General features: G+C 41.4%; 1 protein-coding gene and 1 long non-coding RNA gene across 2 annotated transcripts; one reads left to right on the top strand and one right to left on the bottom strand.

The window, feature by feature from the left end:
* The first annotated feature begins 210 nt into the window (after positions 1 to 210).
* LOC140248449 (sodium-dependent neutral amino acid transporter B(0)AT3-like) lies at positions 211 to 19025 on the top strand. Its single transcript, XM_072329201.1, has 12 exons — positions 211 to 367; positions 6631 to 6771; positions 8336 to 8473; positions 9207 to 9388; positions 9780 to 9890; positions 12492 to 12604; positions 12913 to 13041; positions 13650 to 13806; positions 15008 to 15212; positions 16498 to 16657; positions 17381 to 17543; positions 18792 to 19025. The coding sequence occupies exons 1-12, from the start codon at positions 223 to 225 to the stop codon at positions 19023 to 19025; spliced, it is 1878 nt and encodes a 625-aa protein (XP_072185302.1). The 5' UTR covers positions 211 to 222.
* LOC140248450 (uncharacterized) lies at positions 1872 to 6775 on the bottom strand. Its single transcript, XR_011902839.1, has 3 exons — positions 6759 to 6775; positions 5982 to 6166; positions 1872 to 2041 (listed from the first exon to the last, which is right to left on the bottom strand). It is a non-coding gene; the product is annotated as an uncharacterized lncRNA (long non-coding RNA).
* Positions 19026 to 20733: the final 1708 nt, after the last annotated feature.

The raw sequence follows: 20733 nt of genomic DNA, 5'->3' as shown, positions 1-20733 counted from the left end.
CTTCCAATGGCACATTCCTCTGCATTACATAAAAAGAAAGCGCCGCCTCTTTTTGGAGAAACCCTTCTGTCATCCCCCATAAAACAGGCAGCAGAGACACGTTTTGAAGAATCTTCCCATTTATAGGGAAAGTGACCAGAAAGTCAAGGGTGCTTCATACTAGAAGATTTACCAATCTGAAGATTTACCAATATAAAGATTTACCTTCTGAAAGACTGACCAATGGACATGCCACCTGAAGTCCCTAAAGAAGATGGCAGACCAAAGTGGGATAATAAGTTCCAGTATATCTTAAGTTGCATTGGATTTGCCGTCGGCTTGGGGAACGTGTGGCGGTTTCCATACTTGTGCCAGATACACGGAGGCGGTAAGGTTGAAATGGGACTTTGCCAAAAATATTAAGCCACAATTCCAATATAATTGTGCTAACTTGTGGTGGGCAAGGAACTTATATATTTGCATCATTTTCTTTTTAGCTATCGAGTTCTCAAATCCTCACAGATGTTTTGCGCCGTTGGCTTTCTCTTTAGACTGGCTTTCTCTGTAGAAATACATTTCATTTTTAAAGGATGCGTTTGTTTAGGAAATAAGACCAACCTGATGCTCAACTCTGACACTGCTGCTACAGCCCTAGAGGGAGGAGGAAGCTCACTTGCAGCTTGCTGCCCTTAGGAGAAGCCAGAAGTCCTGAAAATGCTTTAGTGAGGCAGTTCCCCAAACAGTTGCCTATGGTGCTTCTCCAGGAAAACAAGAGTCACTCCTCTCCCTTCCCTGTCACCTTCAGGAGGTAACCCACAAGCCATGGCTGAATGAAGCTAAATGGCACTTTTTGATGGCTGTGAAGCTTCCTGAAATACTCAGCTGACTTAACACAAGCAAGCTGATACTGACACCTGCCCAAGCTTTTCTGTGGGCATCGTTCCCATGAAGAACTGCTTTAGAAGCAGCCAATTTAGTAAATATGAACAGATCAGAAAAAGTGACCAATTGCTCACGGCTTACAGCAGCTTTTAAGAGGTACCATGATAACTTGTCTCAAGCAGAGTGATGTAGCGAAATCTTTCAGCTCAGTTTTATTTGTTATCTTTCAATTAACAGGATAATTACAGAATTCAAACTGGGAGAAACATGCAAATGGCAGAAAAAAAATAATGATCCAATCTAATTCTATCAAGGTATCTGCATTGCTTCACGAACTACATACATTTGAATAAGCCAAAGAACCACAAATTGATGCTGCTGTTAATAGCAGAAGGTATTTTAGAAAGAAGCAGGCACACAAGGACTCTGTGAGCATCTGAATGAATGAAATCAAGCTGGCTGTCTCAGCACATATTATCCTGCCATGCATAAACAATGCACTGGGAAACAGACAGAGATATTGCTATGGATACTAACACAACCTCTGTGCCCACTTCTCAAAATCAAGATGAAAAAAAGATGCAGGAGATCCCCAAGACTTATTTGAGATCTGGAAAATGTGTGGTATGTGGAGTGAGTTAAGCATCCAGCTCATTTAACTCACAAAGTTGAAAATGAATGGATCTATTTGCCATAGTCTATAGACGAGGACATGGAAATTATTTTGACAGCAAGGAGCTTTTTAGAAGTGAAGATGTAACAGCTGGAAGCCACTGTTGTATTAATTCAAGGAAGAAAAAAGAAGCAGCAGTAGGTAGGTATTTCTCAGGAGACTTTATATTATTTATATTCAAGATGTGAAGCCCAGTGAAGTACTCTCAGCTGCTCACCATAACCAGGTGGCTAGAAAGCCATAACTGTGAGTATGCCATTTCTCTGTCAATTGGAATGGCTGGAAAAAGCCTGTCTATCACTGTAGTTAATGACGCACACATAGCGAGGCAGGATACGCGCCTTTAGAGGAACATCACCAATGCAGAAACAGTACATGGCTGAAGGGAGGGTATTCTGGAGTTGGACAAACACGCTGCAGCATCTCAGGTAGCCTTGGATGCCCAAGAGCAGGTGACTGAGCAGCACACAGCACATCCGGAGCAGTATCTTTGAGTCTCAGGACAGCCTGAACAGCAAAGACAAAGCAACACACACCTCTTGGGAACAGCCAACACTTACACAGATTCATTTTTCCAGGACTGGATTTCAGTTTTTTTTCTCCTGGAGGTGCTCCGGTAATTTTTGATCCCGCTCTAAATTATTACTGCGAGTGAAAATAAGATACAGTCCTACAACTCACTAAGCTCTAGGAAATGCTAACCAATGGCCTATGCTAATGACAAGGAAAGTTGCTTGCTGCCATGCTAAATCCTACACTAGCATATTTTCAAATGACTCATAAAGTTTGTCTTTAATTAAGCATCTTAACTACAGGAAGCCAGGAAATAAGCCCAGGCCCCTCTACGGAAAGTTACAAACTTAGGAGAATGCATAGGACGGAGAGGGCTAAGAAGAATCCTGATGACACCTGGTAAGCCAGTAGCATGCCATACTATTGCCAAGCCCAAGTAGCTACCAACAGCCTGGGCAGGAGGGCAGTCACAGGTTTCTCTCTGCCTTCAGTTTCAGACTCTTAACTCAGCAGGGATTGTGCTGGGCACGGCTTTTCTACTCCACCTGTTTCTGTGGTCCAATGCTTTCCATGTATTTGGACTCAGACAAACCCAGTCTGACACACTCATGTGCCCAACATTTAAGGCAACCATTTCACAATGAAAGAGACTGAAATGAATGAGGAGGAGAAGACAGGGCACAAAAGTTAAGTGCACCACCCAACACTCTCCTCCTGCATCCTTGCCCTACACATTGCTCCCATATCAGGTAGGCCACAGGCTGAGGGCTGGGAGACCTTTCTTACAGATCACACTGTGACCAGAAAGTCTGTCTGCTTGTGCAGGCACTGATATATCTCACAGGCACTGGTAGGGACAAAAAAGGAAGGTCCTAGAACAGTTTTAAAGATAATACAGATGGGTAGAAGGTATAGGGACAAAGGCTGAGTATTCTTTTTTTACTTTAAGCAGTTATTTCATCAGTGAAAAAAACTGTAAAAAGTAGCAAGCAAGCAGAGTCTGTGACACCATCCAGAGTATTTAAGGGTGATGAAGCACTGGTAGAGGTTGCCCAGAGAGGTGGTGGATGCCCTGTCCCTGCAGACACTCAAGGTCAGGCTGGAGGGGGCTCTGAGCACCCTGATCTGCTGTAGGTGTCCCTGTTTGTTGCAGTGGAGTTGGAAGGGATGGTTTTTAAGGATCCCTTCCAACTCAAATCATTCTGTAATACAGGTACTCTGCATTACTACAAGCAGGAGCACAAAGACAGCAGTGAATAAAGCTCAGTGTATGGATGCACAGCCAGTATTTAGTCGTTGGATTTTAATGAAGGGCTCAGAGAGCTCAGCTGACGACTATAACAGTTTGTTGACAAAATTCATCTTGGACAGCAGGTGCCAGGAGAATTTAAGCGATCAATGAAGACCACCAAGAAGATGGAGCTGTTAGGTTTACACACGTGCCTAATGTGGCTGCATTTTCATTCTGCCAGTTTTAGGCAGAGATGCAATTTGGGGTTGCACTTTTGAAAGCAAACAACTCAGATGCAAAAGCCCAGTAGATTTTCAGGTGTACTGGAGTGTATCTGAAGATGTGAACAGCAGCATAATGGTTAACTATGAGACCCAAGAGGTGGTGGCTGAATACCGCAGCCCCAGCCATGAGCACAGAAAAACCTGGTTTGGAAATGGCACAGAAGATCCAGTCTATGGCTGAATGGCTCCTGGGTGTAGATCATATTTTCACTAACAATCCAGGTTGTTTAATAGTTAGGCAGTGCACTTTTCCTCATTTCTATATCTTTTAAAAAACAAGAGATAAAAATAAGCACTTGTGTTTTTGTCTCATGTCAGCTGTTCTCCTCAGACCTCTGAACCTTATTCATCGCACATTAATGTTACTCAGTAACTTGGATCTAATATAATATCAGTTTTGCTGACATTTATCACCTGCTTTCGTTTACTGATTATTTGGATTTATTGCCTGAGTTAAGTTAGCTATTTACTTTTCATGACTAATGGATATGGAGGTTGTTTGCCACAGTAAGCGTAGACAAATACAAAGGTTCCCAGGCAACTGGGATTGAACAGATATTTCTAAATGGCCTGGTATATATTTTGTCACCTAGAACTGAGACTCAAACAGGTCATATAGCCATTTACCTACATACATACGTACATGTATAGCCATCTGAAAATACCTCAAAAAAAACCCTCCAAATAATGTACTACAAAGTTGTACCTGATCACAGCTGGTATACATCAGTCTAACCAATGGGTAATCAAAATTATGTGCCTAGTGCCCAAGCCTACTGTTGGAAAGGGTCCAGAGCAGGGCAACGAAGATGATCAGGGGGCTGGAGCACCTACCCTATGAAGACAGGCTGAGGGAGCTGGGCTTGTTCAGCCTGGAGAAAAGAAGGCTGCGGGGTGACCTCATTGCAGCCTTTCAGTACATGAAGGGAGCCTATATCGAGGTGGGGAGTAAACTCTTTGAAAGGGCTGATAATAGCAGGACAAGGGGAAATGGATTTAAGTTGGAAGAGGGAAGATTTAGGTTGGATGTTAGGGGGAAGTTCTTTACTAGGAGAGTGGTGAGGTCCTGGAACAGGCTGCCCAGGGAGGTTGTGGATGGCCCGTCCTTGGAGGTGTTCAAGGCCAGGTTGGATGGGGCCCTGGGCAACCTGATCTAGTAAATGTGGAAGTTTGGTGGCCCTGCCAGGCAGGGGGGTTGGAACTTCATGATCCTTGAGGTCCCTTCCAACCCAGGTCATTCTGTGATCTGTGATTCTGTGCAGCCTTTCAGCACTTAAAGAGAGAGAAGGGGTCTGACTCTTGATATGCGCAGACAGTGATAAGATAATGAGGAATGGTTCTGAACTAAAAGAAAGGAGGCTTAGTCCAGATACAGGGGAAAATTTTAAGTGAGAGGGTGGTAAGGCACTGGCACAGCTGCCCAGAGAAGCTGTGATGCCACCTCCCTGGAGGCACTCAAGGCCAGGTTGGATGGAACCATAGGCAGAACAGCAGGGGGTTGAAACTGGTTGATCTTTGAGGTCCCTTCTGACATTATCCTTTCTATGACTCTGTGATTAGAGTGGCATTTCTCAAGCAGAAGGCTGAATATGGTAGGGCGGACAGCCATGCAGGGCTCTCAAGCATCTCAAGTGTGAACCTCACATCCTGGAAGTCAACTAGAAGACTCCTCCAAATCTGCTTCCTAGTGTTAAAATATCTTAGGAAACCAGGTCACCGAAATATTTGCTTCTACCTTTGCCAAATTAAGAGCAGTCCCTCATTGAGAGGGGCATTATGTATGTTTTCTTCCCCCCCGTGTATTTCTTTGTAAAAAACTATTCAAAAAAACAACACACCTTGTCTGGTGGTTGCATATAGTTATTGCAACTATCTAGCAATAGGTAGCAAAGTTATTGCAATTCCTAACTCAAAGTGATTTGATTTATATGCTCCACCTTTCTAAACAGTCAGTGATTATAAAACAGAGGCAGCTCCACAAAGAGCCCAAATCCCTGGTAACTCCCTGCTGCCATTTCCTTGCCAAGGACTGCTCTGCTCCCTCAGCATGAGGACTGTGGTTGTGGCATAACGAGGTGTAGAACTGCCATTAGAAAGATGAAAGGGCACAGAGGTGGCATGAGATGGTAGGAGGATGGGAAGGCATGGACACAGCGTTTCTATTTCTGTTTCCCCAAAGAAAAACCATTCTGGTGGCACAGTGACTGTTGGCCATGTCATCTCTTAGACTATTTTGACTCAAGTGTACAGATGGGCGAAGGGATGAGCATACAGTGAGATGTCACTTGGTCTCATGAAAATCACTGTAAAGAACAGAGACTCAGGACAGCACACACCACCCTGCAACAGCCAGAAGCACATGCTGTCTCCTACACAACAGAGAGAAAGATGAAAGACGTAGATGACAAAGGATACAAACCTGGGTGAAACCAAGAGTGATTGCTCCCACAGCTCACAGAACAGTTTTCAGCTTGTTTCCAGTTACCCAGCACCAACAGGCTCTTGCAGAACATCATGCAGAAATGTGGTGTCCTGGGGGCTTCCAGTGCAAAGCCTCGATTTGCTAGTGGGAAAGGGCAGCCCCTCAGCTTTGGTCTGACCATACTGCAGAAAAGAGATCACGTAAAAAGACATCAGAATGGAAAGACACCAACATTTCAAGAACTGTGGTAGTTATCAATGCTTTATAAAGGTTAACCACAAAAACTTCTTGATTTTTAGAGTTTCCAGCTGCATACTTCCTGGCTTGAGTATCTGCTGCTATCTCCCCAACAAAAGAGAAATGATGGAAGGGGCGTGGGTCTTTAAAGCTTCTGTGTTCATGAGCTGTCAGAGTGCTGAGGGGATGTGCCCTACAACATTAGTGGTCCTACCCCTTCCTCCTTCATTACCACCATCAAAACCACCCACAATTAGCAGCTGTTCCTCAACAAGCATCCACACCATCCTTGCCTCTCTCAACACTTCCTACAGGGACTTTGTTACAGTCATGAAGTAGAGGAGATAGCAGCAATTTGAACGAGGAGCAGATAACTGTGTGGCTTAATTGCACTTAATTATGTTTTCAGGGGCATTCCTGATTCCATACTTCATCGCTCTTATCTTTGAAGGAATCCCGCTGCTGCATCTTGAACTTGCCCTAGGGCAGTACCTGCGAAAAGGCAGCATCAATGCCTGGCACACCATCTCACCTTACCTGGGAGGAGTTGGTAGGTATCTGGGCTGAAGGAACCACAGCTGCCCTCCTGCTCAGCACTTATTTCCTACAGAGCTGCACCTGATGCTCATCAGGGTATCATTCCCATCAGGTGTTGCTCCAGACACATGGGAGACTAAAAAAATATGAACCTTTTAGGCTTTAATGTGAGTGCTTGAGATAGGAAAGCTAAATTGTGTCTTGTTGTATGCAGAAAAATGGGATTGGTGCTGACAGCTATACCCGTGGAAGGAAAAGAGTAGGTAAGGAGTTGACAAGATGGGATCTCCAGCTAGATTGCTCTCTTACAACTAAGTAGGTCCAATTTCCCTTTGCAAAAAAAGAAAACCCAGCAAGCAGAATCTGTGGTGTTGGTATACTTTCTTATAGGAATAGAAGATAGTAGTTTAGGGTGTATGTGCATAGTGTAGAACAAAACAGTGCCCTCATATCTTTGAAGCTGTATTGTGCTGCAAAACTTCAGACTCTTTTGGTCTGCTGTTCAGGTTGTGCCACGTTGTAAAAAAAATAACAAAAATACTGAATTATTTACCTTGTCAAAGCACTCAGTCTTCATCTTCTGAGTAAGTAATCTAAACTTCAGACTATTCCTGGATCAGGTAACATCCCAAGTGTTTTGTAGGAACTGAGACAACTCAAAACCCAGTGCTTTAGAGAGACCACCTCAGGAAGATCTAACGTTTGTCTCAATTTTATTTTTCTAATGAGATGAGTAGCATTCTGTGCTTAAGGTTCTCCTACATGCCCTATTCTTATGCTAGCTGCTCAAATTCTGGTAACCAGGAGCCAGCGGCTCAGTCTTCACCTACTCTTAGCAAAGTGTCATTTCCATCTGGAAGCCAGACTGGATAAAAACCCTGCCTAACTTTGACCTCATAGCAAGCAATCAAACTAGAGATTTAGAGGGATCCCTCCCAGCATGATTTTTCCTGGGCTTTATCCAATTGTGAAGCCACATTCCGAAGTGCGGTGGTACCAATAAGTCATGAGTTGGGTACGCTCCCAGCTCTCTATCTGGAGAGGACTGTATGGCCCAGGCACCCTGAATGTCTGAGCCCAGCAGGCCAGTACTCTTAAAGGAGGCAGCTGTTTCTCACGTTATTCATATTAAACAACCTCAGTGAAGTGATAGAAAATTTGTTTCCTTCCCTGCAGCTGCAAGTGACACTGGCACAACTTCAGATGTTGCCCCTGCAGCACTTAAGGAGCAGAGTGTGAAAGGCCCAAAGCTATGGGCTCCTGTTTTTAGTCCCCCACAGCTCTGCTCTTGTCTTTTGTCACCTGCTTACTAAGGTGGCTGCCTGCTGGCATGGAGTCTCCCGCAAGTGTAAAAGGCTGAGCCCAGGGCACAGAGGAGCACCAGCCTTGCTATTGCAGGGATGGTAGAGTCTGAGGCTGCACATCAGAGCTGAGGACACAAATGCACATCATCCCTGTGAAGATCTGGGGGGGTGGGAAGAGATCTTGAGAAATTAGGAGATGTGATTCTAAGAGCATGTGCTATGACTGGTAATTTTTCCCAGTTTTTCTAAGCTGAAATCTTGTGTCGTCTGCAGGGGTTGCTTCATTGATGGTATCAATTCTGGTGAGCTTATACTACAACACCGTTCTAACCTGGGTGATGTGGTACTTCATCAACTCTTTCCAGGAACCCCTTCCATGGAGCATCTGCCCTCTAAATGAAAACAGAACAGGTAACTGCTGCTTCAGTGTCACTGCAATTGGAGTATCACAGATATTAAGAGCCTGGGGACTACAAGGAAAAGGAAAGTTTGGTTTACTTGTTTGGCTGACATGATACAGGGACCACTTGAAAGAACACCCCATGCTTTCTGACTATGGAGAAACAGTCTTTTATCAAAACACTCGTGACTGTCACCATAAACTACATATGAAGACACGTGAGATCACTGACATATTTGCAAAGCAAATTTAAGACATATTTCAGTAACTGTTTTAAGTGAGGCTTGTGTTTTCATTGGGTATTGATACCTTGGTTATTACAGCAAGCCAGAAAGTCCACGACTCCTTTGATTTCAGAATAAAAACTAAGTGTTTAAAAAGAAGTAAAATAAACAATAATTTTTGAGATGGCAGAGAAACCATTTGAAGACAATTAGGTTCACATTACCCATCACAAAAACACTAGTAAGGCCTAAAAAAGTGTATCTAAACAGGATAAAGACTGTTCTCTGTTCTTTAAAATGACTTTTTGGCTTTTTTTTTTGAGTGACATTTCTTTACCAAAATCATCTTTTCTTACATCATAAACAAAATAGACCGCTCAACTCAAATGAGATTACATTGGAGAGCAGCAGAGTTGTTGTTTTTACTCCCATAGAGCATTGTTTCCTTGTGATACAGTGAGTGGGCAAAATATTACCACATTTCAATGTTTGTTCTTATGCATGCCACATCCTTTTCCAGGGCTCAACAAAGAATGTTATGAAAGTACTGCAGTCAATTATTTTTGGTACAGGAAAACTTTGAACATAACACCTGACGTCACCGACAGTGGCACGTTACAGTGGTGGCTCATTTTGTGCTTAGCAGCTTGCTGGGCAATTGTGTATCTCTGCACCATTCGAGGGATTGAAACCACAGGAAAGGTAGGAGAAGGACACAGAGAAGTAAACAGCTCAGGGTCTTATCCTGCGCTCTGGATGTCATTTTCCAGAGTTGATCAATTTCACTGCCGCGTACCACTTCAGTCCCATTTCAGTGTGCTCCTCCAACTAAGTGGTAACAGCAGCTTCTCTCCTTTTCCTTTGCAAATGCTTCTTGCTCTAGTAGTTCCCCAACGCTGTTCTAAGAGTATTTTTTTATTTTATTTTTAATAAATTATTACTAAATATTATTGAAGTAATTTATAATTTTTAATCACGTTCACTTGTAACTGCTTTATCTAATGTTATTAGGATGGCACATGGCAAAAACTTAAAAGAAGATCCATTAATGTTACTGTCAATAACTCTGTCTTAATTGTCACCTTCTGACTAGGCAATTTATGTAACAGCAATATTTCCTTACCTGGTCCTAACTATATTCCTTATTCATGGACTCAGTCTACCAGGAGCCACTGAAGGACTAGTGTACCTTTTCACCCCTAATGTAAGTATTACTGCTATTGTCAGAAACACAACTTTTCCTTTTTCTCCCTTCAGATCTCACACTATACATTCACGGTGAGGTTCTCTCTTTTTCTTTTTTTTTTCTCATCTTCTCATAGGGATAGGAGTCTTAGATCCCTCGATATGCTGGCCATTTCAGATGGACCTCTTTACATTGCCCAAACTCAAAGTTAAATTGGACTGCCAAGTGCTTGCTACGAGCTGCGGGCATCCTCACTGCTCTGCCTCAGTGCTAAAAAGTCAGTGTTGCTTGTCTACGCAGCCTTGACTGACACTGAAGATGTTCTTAGACCCCCTAGGCGTCTGGTGTCACCATGCTTTCCCATCTGTTAAGGTCTAAAGGGAATACTGATTTCACTGAAAGGAGCACTATTCTCCTGTTCTGAAGGCATTTGTTGGCTGTCAAGCCTAGATGCAGATAAGCCACGTGCTCTGTAGGTAAGCTCACACATTACATTATACAATTACAAGCTGCTTGAGTGGGGCAAGTCCAGGACCTTTTTCCTGCCCAGTGTGTGAGAGCTTGCACTGCTGGCAGTATTCCAGGTACCTAAATGCCTTTGGACATGCTTTTCAACCTGAAAAATAGAAAAGCACGGAACTAATTGCCAAATTCCTATGAGACAGCAGTGGAGAATGGGTATTTGACCAATCCAGCTGTAAGAATAAATCAACACCAGTGTCCTGAATGCCATCCAGGTGATGACAGGCTCTGTGCTGCAGAAAGGAGCTGTTTGGCTCTCTCCCATGGCAAAATAGTAATCAAGGTGACAATTCATGCTGAAACAGCATGAGGCCAAGGTAAATCTGTCTCATCTGCAACTCAGCCTGCCAAGCCACAGCTCAGAAACACAGGGTGTTTTCCATCCCTAACCCTCAGGTTACCAGTGCCCTGTTCTTCCTCAAATGTGGGAGTTTTTATCTCCCTTGCTCGCTCTCTCCTCTCCCCACCCTCCAGCTTATGGAAGTTGGATATGCTCATACAGGTTTCTCAGAATATCTAACCAAAAACCTCTTCAGATTTTTCTACAAAGCCTCTTTTCCTCTGCTCTCTCACTTGTTAACAATTCTTTTCTCCCCCTCTTTTTGGGATTCACATTATGTTGTCTGTTTGATCCAAATGATCAGGTTTCTCTAGATGAGCTCACATGCCTTCAGACTCAGGATCATTGCATGATGAAATGAATGCAAAAACTAGATTTGCATGTATTCAGTGTATGAATAATAAAGCCTGGAGGTACTGCAGTGCTGAAGAAGAACAAATTATCATCCAAAAAGTTCTCCTGTCAATTGAAGTCAGAATCAGACCAACTGCAACCAAACTGCAGCTAATGATTAACCGGTTTAAGGAAGCAATTTGCAGAGTTGTCCTTGAAGAGTCATCTGAGGATGATTTTGGCTATAAAACTAAATTCTTATCAACAAGCATGGACAAACTGATGCAAAAGCCCGCTGAATGACATCTACTATTAGTGTTATTACTGCATAGAAATTTCTAAGTCAGATTGCCTTGTAAAACGAACACAACTGTTACTGTTGTGTTACCATCATGGGATGGCCTGGGTTGAAAGGACCATAATGATCATCTAGTTTCAACCCCGATGCCATGTGCAGAGGCTGCTACTGTTACAACTGTCTGCTTTTGACAGACAAGGTTTGCAAAGACAGTAAGAATACAACTACTACATTTCCATTTGTGTTTCTAGTGCTCATTAGAAAAACTCATAAGCAATAACTACATGCATATGAATCTTAAATACAGCAGGCTGTGGTTTTATTTTCATGAAGAAATGCGTAGCTGGCTTTTTTCCATCTAACAATTCCATTCCTTATCTTCTGAAATATATAATGAGCATTTCTCTTCATTGACTTTCAGATACAAAGAAGCCAAACTCTTAGCTAACTGGAAAGTGAAACAGACAAGAAAACACAATTAAGATCCTGAAGTTATGCTTATAGACCCTCAAAGGGAAAGCAGGTGTTGTACGTGAAGCAGCACAAGAGTTGGAACAGAGACCTTTGGAAAGGTTCTTGGCTAATAAACCAACCAAAACAACACTCTCACAGGCAGTGGAAAAAGAATTCTATCAAGCCTTTATGGGGTGCAGCTTCTGTGGTTTTCTGTGTTTTTTTCTGTTGTTGTTTAGTTTTTTAAAGTGTGACAGAGGTCAAGCATTTGTGCATATATTTGAGAAGATAATAACCTTAGACTGTAAGTTACTCAGTATGTATAAGAACAGGAAGAAACACATTGAAGAAAATTGTAAGGTACCATCTCCATTGTGTGCCTATTGCCCACGTAGAAACACTTCCATTATCAGACTTCTGATACCTATATTCTGATATCTATATTCTGATATCTTCTGAGCTGCACCACTGCATTAATGAAACAGATTTTATACACTTTTTTTAATATGCCTTCAGAAACATCTGCTCTAATGACATACTTTGAACTAATTTCCATTGTCAGTGCACACAGACGGCATCACCACTCACAATTTTACATGCATGAAGTAGAGCAGCCAAGAGAACAGCGAGACAGTTTAATTCCTAAGTAATGCATTCATTCCAATTATTTCAGCTGAACATCCTGAAAAACCCCCGTGTGTGGCTAGATGCAGCCACCCAGATTTTCTTCTCTCTTTCTTTGGCTTTTGGAGGGCTTATTGCGTTCTCAAGCTACAATCCATCAAAGTAAGTGCAACTGTGACCTTTATGACTTGGATAAACTCTTGCAGCACTTCATGTCATCTTCTAAAATTTTCAGAACGTGACGTACTTCTAAGGGATCTTAGCAGCTGTTGTCCCCACAGGTTTTAGTGATCTATTTTACCACTTCAACTTTTTTCCCCCCTCTTATGCTCAGCAAATATATTTTGTATAGATTTACTTTTTGCCTACAGTACTAATTGTTAACGTGGAAGTCTCTTCTGTATCATGGCGGGGGTGTGGATAGATGCTGCTGTTTTAATCCAATTTCCTTATTTGAATTCTACTTCTAGAAATGACTGCGAAAAGGATGCTGTGACGGTAGCAATCGTGAACAGCATAACATCCCTCTATGCTTCCATCCCAGTCTTTTCTGTTTTGGGGTTTAAAGCAATCACAGGCTATTGGGACTGCTTGGACAGGTGAGAAACTTCCATTTCCAGTGCTATGCTGTAGTTTCTACACCTAAACAGATAATGTGTTACTTGAAAACATACATTTCACTGAAAAGCAAAAGCATCCGTATGGAGAAATCTAATAGAGAAATATAGATGACCATGGCACTGAGGAAAGAACGATCATGATAGCATTTGTATGGAATAAAACACTATAGAATAATATATTGGAATTAGTGTATATAAAGACCTACTAATTAAGGATCACATATTAAGCTAGCATCAGAAATAGTAAAGATAAAACATTTTTCTATTCCACAGGATTTCTTATTAAACACAAGTGGCGGAAATGATATGGACATATAAAATAAGAATTGAAATACAGATAAATATATATGTTATATATAAAAATATAAGGCATATATATCCTCCTATATATATGCATATATATGTATACACACACACACATATGTATATGTATACACCTAGATATAAATATTTAAGAAAAAATTATACACATATATATATCCTTGTGTAATATTTTCTTTTATGTTAAACTTAACAACAGTGGAAGGAAACAACTTTCTATTCATGTTCAAATGCATAACATTTCCATATGTTGGCTTCTCTGACAGGAATATTATCAGTGTCATCAACGAATATGATCTCCCAGAACAAAGCATTACACGACAGAACTATACAGCCTGGATTACATTCCTGAATTCATCAAATCCAGAAAAAGTTGCCAGTCTCAAACTGAAAAGCTGTGACCTTCAAGAATTTCTTGATCAGGTACCGTTATGGCATCTAACAGAATAACCCTTAAAGAAACAACTACATATATGTATACAGAAGGACCAGCCACTTTGTTTACTTTACTTGTAATTATTTCTTTTTTTTTTAATAAAATGATAAAACATTTCTTCAAAATTTCAAATGTCAGCACTACTGTAGGGCAGTGTGAACTCAAAGCTGTCTGGTACAGTCTTCACAATATACATAATAATCATAGAACTGGTGTTCAAAGGAGCTCCTACCTGGAACATACATGATGGACACTAGATTCAGTTCTACTCCAGTTCAGACTAATAAGTCCAAGAGAGAAAACACAACTAGCTGAAAGATCATAGAGAAAAGATGCTGAATGGAAGTTTCCTATTCCCTATTTGGAACCTGAAGTATCAAAACTATATTAAAAGATCCACTGCACTGTTTGCCTCTGGTCCTACATACGTGCAAATACAAATTCTGCTCTGTGACTGTCTATTCAGACCTAATAGAACTTTTAAAATTAAAATGGAGCTCTTAATTTCCACTCCCACAAACACTGCCCACTACTGATTTCCTCCAGTGCTGACTGCTGCATAGCCTGTTGGCTAGCCAGCATCCCTGATTTCAAAGAAGGACGCAACATAAGAGAAGACAAAGCTTCATTCTTCCCATTGGTTTTACACAACTTTTTGATTGTCTGATGCTGTATTTTCATATACTGTGGTATAAATATTTGTATACCTTTTTTGACCTTAGGCAGCCAACTTCAGAAACACATCTACAAACTGTACAGCTTAACTAGGTGCAATGACCAGATACAAACACTCTGATTATCTTGCCTAGCACAAACCCTAAAAAAAAGAATATAAAAATAGCATTCTCAGTTATTCCTGGTTGAAGTCAAACCTGAACTAGACTTCATCTCAGAAAATAATGCAAGCTGAAATTCTGATCTTGAGGTTCAGAGCGTGAAGATACAAGGAGCATATTACAGAATCACAGAATTACAGTTTAGGTTGGAAGGGACAATAAATAAGCACCATTCAGCTCCAAGCTCCTGCCATGGGCAGGGTTGCCGCCCACTCAGATCAAGCTGCCCAAGGCTTTGTCCAACCTGGTTTTCAACATCTTCCAAGATGGAACACCCACAGCTTCTCTGGTCCTAAGAAATTACATTTAGGCCCTAATAACATTTATTTTCATTTGTTTGTGAATTCTGCAGAGCGTATCAGGATCTGGCCTGGCTTTCATCGTGTTCACTCAAGCCATTATCCTAATGCCAGGTTCACAGGCCTGGGCCATCCTGTTTTTCGTAATGTTGTTCAGCTTGGGCCTCTCTTCCATGTTTGGAAACATCGAAGGAGTCTTCACTCCTCTTCTAGAAATTCAAGTTATATCTAAATCAATACCTAAAGAGCTTCTGTCTGGTAAGGTATTTGGTTTGTTTTGTTCAAAGAAGATGACTTCTGTATAGATGCATAATGATCAACTGCTTAGTAAATATTGTAAAGGGATTAAGAATTTGTAATATTAACTTAGCTATTGTGTAGTGCTAGTCCAGGTAGTGGATTGTATTTGCAGAAGATAAGCACATAGATGAGGTAGCACTTTGGCATATGGTATCACATTGCCCTTGCCATTGTCCTTAGCTTGCAAGAGCTGTTTTAGTCCGTGAGCGCTCATTTAATTACTAGGACTGGAGCCAAGCTTGCTCTAAGCTGTTGCAAACATCAGGAAGAGCTTTGTCTCCACTGAGGCCTTCTGACAATTAAAACAATATTAAGGTAACAAGTGACATCAGCCAGTCTGCCCTGTCTGTGCAAGAACTTACTGTATCCCACATTATCATGACTGTAAGACAGATCGCTCACCCCTATCTCATTCAGAACTACAGCACTACCAATTATTTCACATTTACTGAGCAGATAATGAGGAATGACTGCTTACTGTTCAAAGCTAGAAACACTTCCAACTGAGACACTCACCAAATCCAGCCTGCTCTTCAGGAACTGGGCTCTGAGTCAAACTTGTTCATTTTGGCTTTCTTTGCTAAAACGTAAAAGCCGGCATTAGCAAAATGAAACAGAAGAGAATAATAGGAGAGACCCTGCTATGAAATTGGTCTAGAAAAATTTTGGCAGTTTCATGTAATGGATTAATAGCTGTGCACTGCATCATTTTAAATTAATATTGCTACCATGCCTTTTCTACAGTCTTCCTGTGGCATCTAAATTAGATTCTTCTCTTTCCACAACTTTTCATGTAAAAATGAATCTATTCACAGCTTGATGAGGTAACCATCCGTATTTATGTACTTAACATCTTGGGACACAAGGAGGTATCCTTCCCACCACAGGTCCCAGCTGTTCACATGGACCAATGACCGCATTAACATGAGAACAGTTGAAGTTCTCTGCATCAGTCAATAGGCTACATCTAAATATCACCACAATGCAAGGCACAGTCAGTCTGGAGTACTTGCTTGGAACTTTAATAACTCTAGGATATACTTAAGTCACAGGAATGCTTTCCTCATACCAAAGAATGGTGTCTTTGGTCACCACAGAGGAGAAAACTGAGTTTGGATAGTGCTATCAACTAGGTCCATAAGGGGAGAGAGAATAAAAGTTCACACAAGTAAAAATGATTTAGAACAAAAACAATCTCATCAAGTTCTGTCCTCCAGTAACAATGGTATCTTTTCTTCTTCAGGTATAATATGTCTAGCTTCCTTCCTTTTTGCTCTATGTTTTACACTGGGTTCAGGGAGTTACTGGATTGACATTTTTGACAGCTACGCAGGCTCACTGCCCCTTCTAGTCATTGCTTTCTTTGAGGTGATTGGCGTTGCGTACGTCTACAAAATTAAAAGGTAAGCTGGAAACGCAGACTTTTTTCTCTTAAGAGGTAAATGCATCTTCCTGTCAATCCATGTATGTTACATACAGATACAAAACGCTAACATGTCAGTAGTGCTTTCCAATTCTGTGATGCTGGTGTCTACTTTTTGCTTCAAGTCTCACACATATTTAAAACAAGAGGGATGCTCTCTGCTTAGCACTTACAGAAGAGGAAATTCTAGCCTTGGAGCTGAAAAATCAACACCTATTGTAGTTCCTTGGCCAAAGAGAGTTGCACAGTCTTTGAAATATCCTTCTGTTACAGACATTTTGTTCCCTATATTCTTGCATTTTCTGTTTAGCTTTTGTTTGTTTGTTTAGCATCAAAATTTATGATAAGCAGCACACAGTAGCTTTCCCTCATTAAAAGGCTCAGAGAACATGTTAAGAATCTCCTCGGTCACAGGCAGATTAAAAATTGAGCTTTAGTATAAAAGCTTTCCTACAACATTTTAATTGTAAATTTCAGGAATTGTCTTCCCTAATTGGGATCCTTCCAGTCCAGAAGTTGTCCCAGTCCTCAACAAATGTACCAAATATTATTAACACCTATAGCAAGTTATTAAGGAAAGGTATGGAGTAGCAAAGATTGCAGAAGCTGTTATCACATTTAAGATTTACAGTAAGAATACAGAGAAAATGAAATGGTTACCACTAAGCTCTGACATTGCTATATACATGCCTCCTCTCACAAGGTTCAGTAAAGACGTGGAATGGATGACTGGACGAAAATTAAATCTCTACTGGCACATCACATGGAGGTTTATAAGCCCTCTGCTCTTGCTGATCGTCTTTGTAGCCTTTGTTACTCTCCAGATACAGAGGACTCCAACCTATGCAGCCTGGAACCCCAAATATGTATGTTCTTTAATATTTGCAATACTTAACAGAAGTGAGGGTTGGATGTTTTTCTCTCCCACTAGATCCTTTAAAGTCATTGCTGTTCACACAGTGTAGTCTGAAGTGATGCAATGCTCAGAGCAAGAAGGCTCTAGTGTGCACAGATATTACAAGGTTACAAATACCAAAATGGCTTTCCTGTTACCAAGGGATTCTTTCTGAGAAGTCTTGTCACTGTGCTCCATATCTCTTAGAGATGCATGTAATGTGGAGAACTGCTAAAGTGAAATGTCTCACAGAGAATCCATAGTTTCATTAGGTTCATAAGTGGTGCATATGTAGAGTAGAGCTTCAGAGCTGCATAACAAACACCAGGGATGGAAACATTTTCGGAGGCTCAAGGGAGATGTTATCGCTCTTGACTGTGACTAGTAAGGTAGGGGTCAGCCTCTTCTCCTGCATAACAGTAGTAGTACAAAAGCCTTACGTTGGGAGGTACAGGTAGAATACTGGGAACAATTTATTCTCATAAAGTGGGGCAAGGCACTGGAATAGGCTGCCCAGGGAGTTCGAATCACCATCCCTAGAGGTGTTCGATAAACTTATATGCGTGGCATTTTAGGACACTGCTAGTGGGCACGGTGGTGAATGGGCAGATGGTTGGGCTACACGATCTCAATGATATTTTCTAACTTGAATGATTCTATGATTTCCTTTGAGAGCTGCTGATACCACTGGGACACTGATGAATGTACGACTATGCAACTTGGACAGACAGGGAGGGAAGAAAGCAGTGGTCTAAGAACAGTGCTGGTTAACTCTGTGCCAAAGCCTTGCTGATGTTGAAAACATTCAATCTAAATGGCACTGACTCACATCAGTTGCAGCTTCTTATGTCTCTCTCAAACAGAGCCTGTGTAGGGGGTCAGGAGATTGATTCCAGCCTTAAACTGCACACAGATTCCAGTAGTCCTCAAAGACCGACACCAGCCTCTGTAGTGTGAATATACACAGAGATTGGAATAAGCTCTATAAAAGAAAAACTATTAATAAAAAAAACCAAACAGTTACCTCTAGACTCACAAGGAGGGTATCCAGAGAATATGGCCACTGAATACTATTGTAGAGGAAAAATAAGACTTCTGCTATCTTAAACGTATATGGAACTCATAAAAATGAAAGTCCCCTAACCACTTCATTTATTTTCACTTCGGTGTTTTGTTGTTTTGTTTTGTTTTTGTTGTTTTTTTTTTTAAATCTCCATAGGAACACTTCCCTGTGAAGGAACAGAAAGTCTATCCGCCTTGGGTACAGGCCATCTGTGTGCTTTTGGCTGCTCTTCCTTGTGTATTTGTACCTCTGGTAGCACTCATCCATCTGATTAAACGAATGTGCAGAAGCAAGGAGCCAAGCCTTGTACCACCAGAAACGTTTTCATGTCAAGAGGTTAACAGCAACTTTTCTCATCCTCCAAAAAATATTCTATCTGTCTGTAAGTAAAGATGACAGCGTTTGTTAGACATGACAGCTAGTATGGTTAATGCAGTTCTGCTTACAGCCTATCATTAGCACTCTATAACAGTGATGCTATATTCCCTTTATTTTCAACCAATTTCACAGCACTTGTTGCACCTGCTTTCTGTCCTGAATCCTACCTCCCAACAAGCACAAGCTCCACTGCCTTAGTTCTCTTCATACATTACCAATTTCATGTCTCCCCGTGGCCGGGTTCTATAAACCTTGAAAGCCCAACAGTTATTTCAAGTGTCCTCTGTCTTCCTTCACTTATTCCAAATAAACACCCTTCCTAAGGATCAACAACATAAAAATGAAAACCCAAGGAGCAACATTTTCTTTCATCAGCTTCCCCACTTAGAGTTGGAATGAAAGCACATGAAGGGGACTCCTTGCTTAGTCTACTTTTTGTAAATCCCTTTATGCATTTAAATAGTAGTCACCTTATGATTATTCTATAATCTCAAGCATTACAAATAAAGCATCAGCAGTTAAAAGAACATTCCTTAAGCAAAGCTGAGTAATTAATTTTGTACAAACATCTTAGCTAGCACATTCCAGGGTTTACTGTAGTGGAAAATACTGCGAGAACAAACATTCCCAAAGATTAATCCTTGCTTTCTCATATTGTACATGATAAATGACTACTGTGACAGAAATGTCTGAAAGCGTCTTATTGTTCTGCAGTCTTACACAGCATGACTATGAAGTACATTCTTGCTTAAAAACAAGTTACCTTCTACTTGCCTGCAGATCCTGGCCATTCTGATGGCAGATAAGAGATCCTTTTGCAGACATACTTTTGAGCAACCAGTAGCCTCTGAAAAAAGACTGGGAAAGCATGGGAGGTAAGGCACGACAAAGCCTTAGGTGGAATAATTAAGAGGGCCAAGAATGATATAGGAAGTTTAAGAATAATGGACACAGTTCTAGTATTTAGCCTTGTGATAGGCTACATATTTAGCAGAGCTTCGTAAGGGATAAAAGAGATTTGAACAGAAGCTGAAAAAGAATGAGACCAACTCAAACCCCTCACTGACACGTCGCTCCTCTCCACAAAAGCACACCAACTTGTGGCTGGCTCGCTAGCAGCACAGAAACAGAGCTGTCTCTAATTCCTTCACAACACCCTGAAGAGTCACACCGATGGAGGCATGACCTTGGCAAGATGACTACTACAAGACACAATGGAAGGGTATAGGCCCACTTGACAGATGAAAATAATGGTGGGGGGGGGGGGGGTGTAAACACCCTTTCCCAGCACTTGCTTGCATGGGTACTGACTGCCCATGCTATTTCTGTGAGGAAGTTAACAGCAAACCAAAATCTAATGGAGAGAGCCATGCTGAGAGGATGCAGAAGCTCATGGGACAGCTTTTGCTCACATATTAATATTAATCCATTGTCAGTGGAGCCAGACTCCCAAGGCAAGCCATTTCAAATCCAAATGCCTTTCCCAACCAGACCAACTCTCACTAGATGTGCCAGAAACTTGATAACTAGTTCAACCGACTCACTTGCTAAGGTTACTACTAAAAGCTCAAAGCAATACTACAAGCACTATCTCTTTGTCAGTGAGACAAGGTGCACAGGAACAGGAAATTGTACAATGTAAGTCACATATTTGATTACAGATAGATGTTCATTAAAATCATACACGCAGGGTATGTCATCAGGCTTAAGAATTTGGTCA

The sequence above is a fragment of the Excalfactoria chinensis genome, chromosome 2, assembly GCF_039878825.1.
Source record: "Excalfactoria chinensis isolate bCotChi1 chromosome 2, bCotChi1.hap2, whole genome shotgun sequence".
NCBI classification, from domain to species: Eukaryota; Metazoa; Chordata; class Aves; order Galliformes; family Phasianidae; genus Excalfactoria; species Excalfactoria chinensis.
The sequence above is the reverse complement of the archived record's forward strand: the minus strand, read 5'-3'. Positions and strand labels throughout refer to the sequence as shown.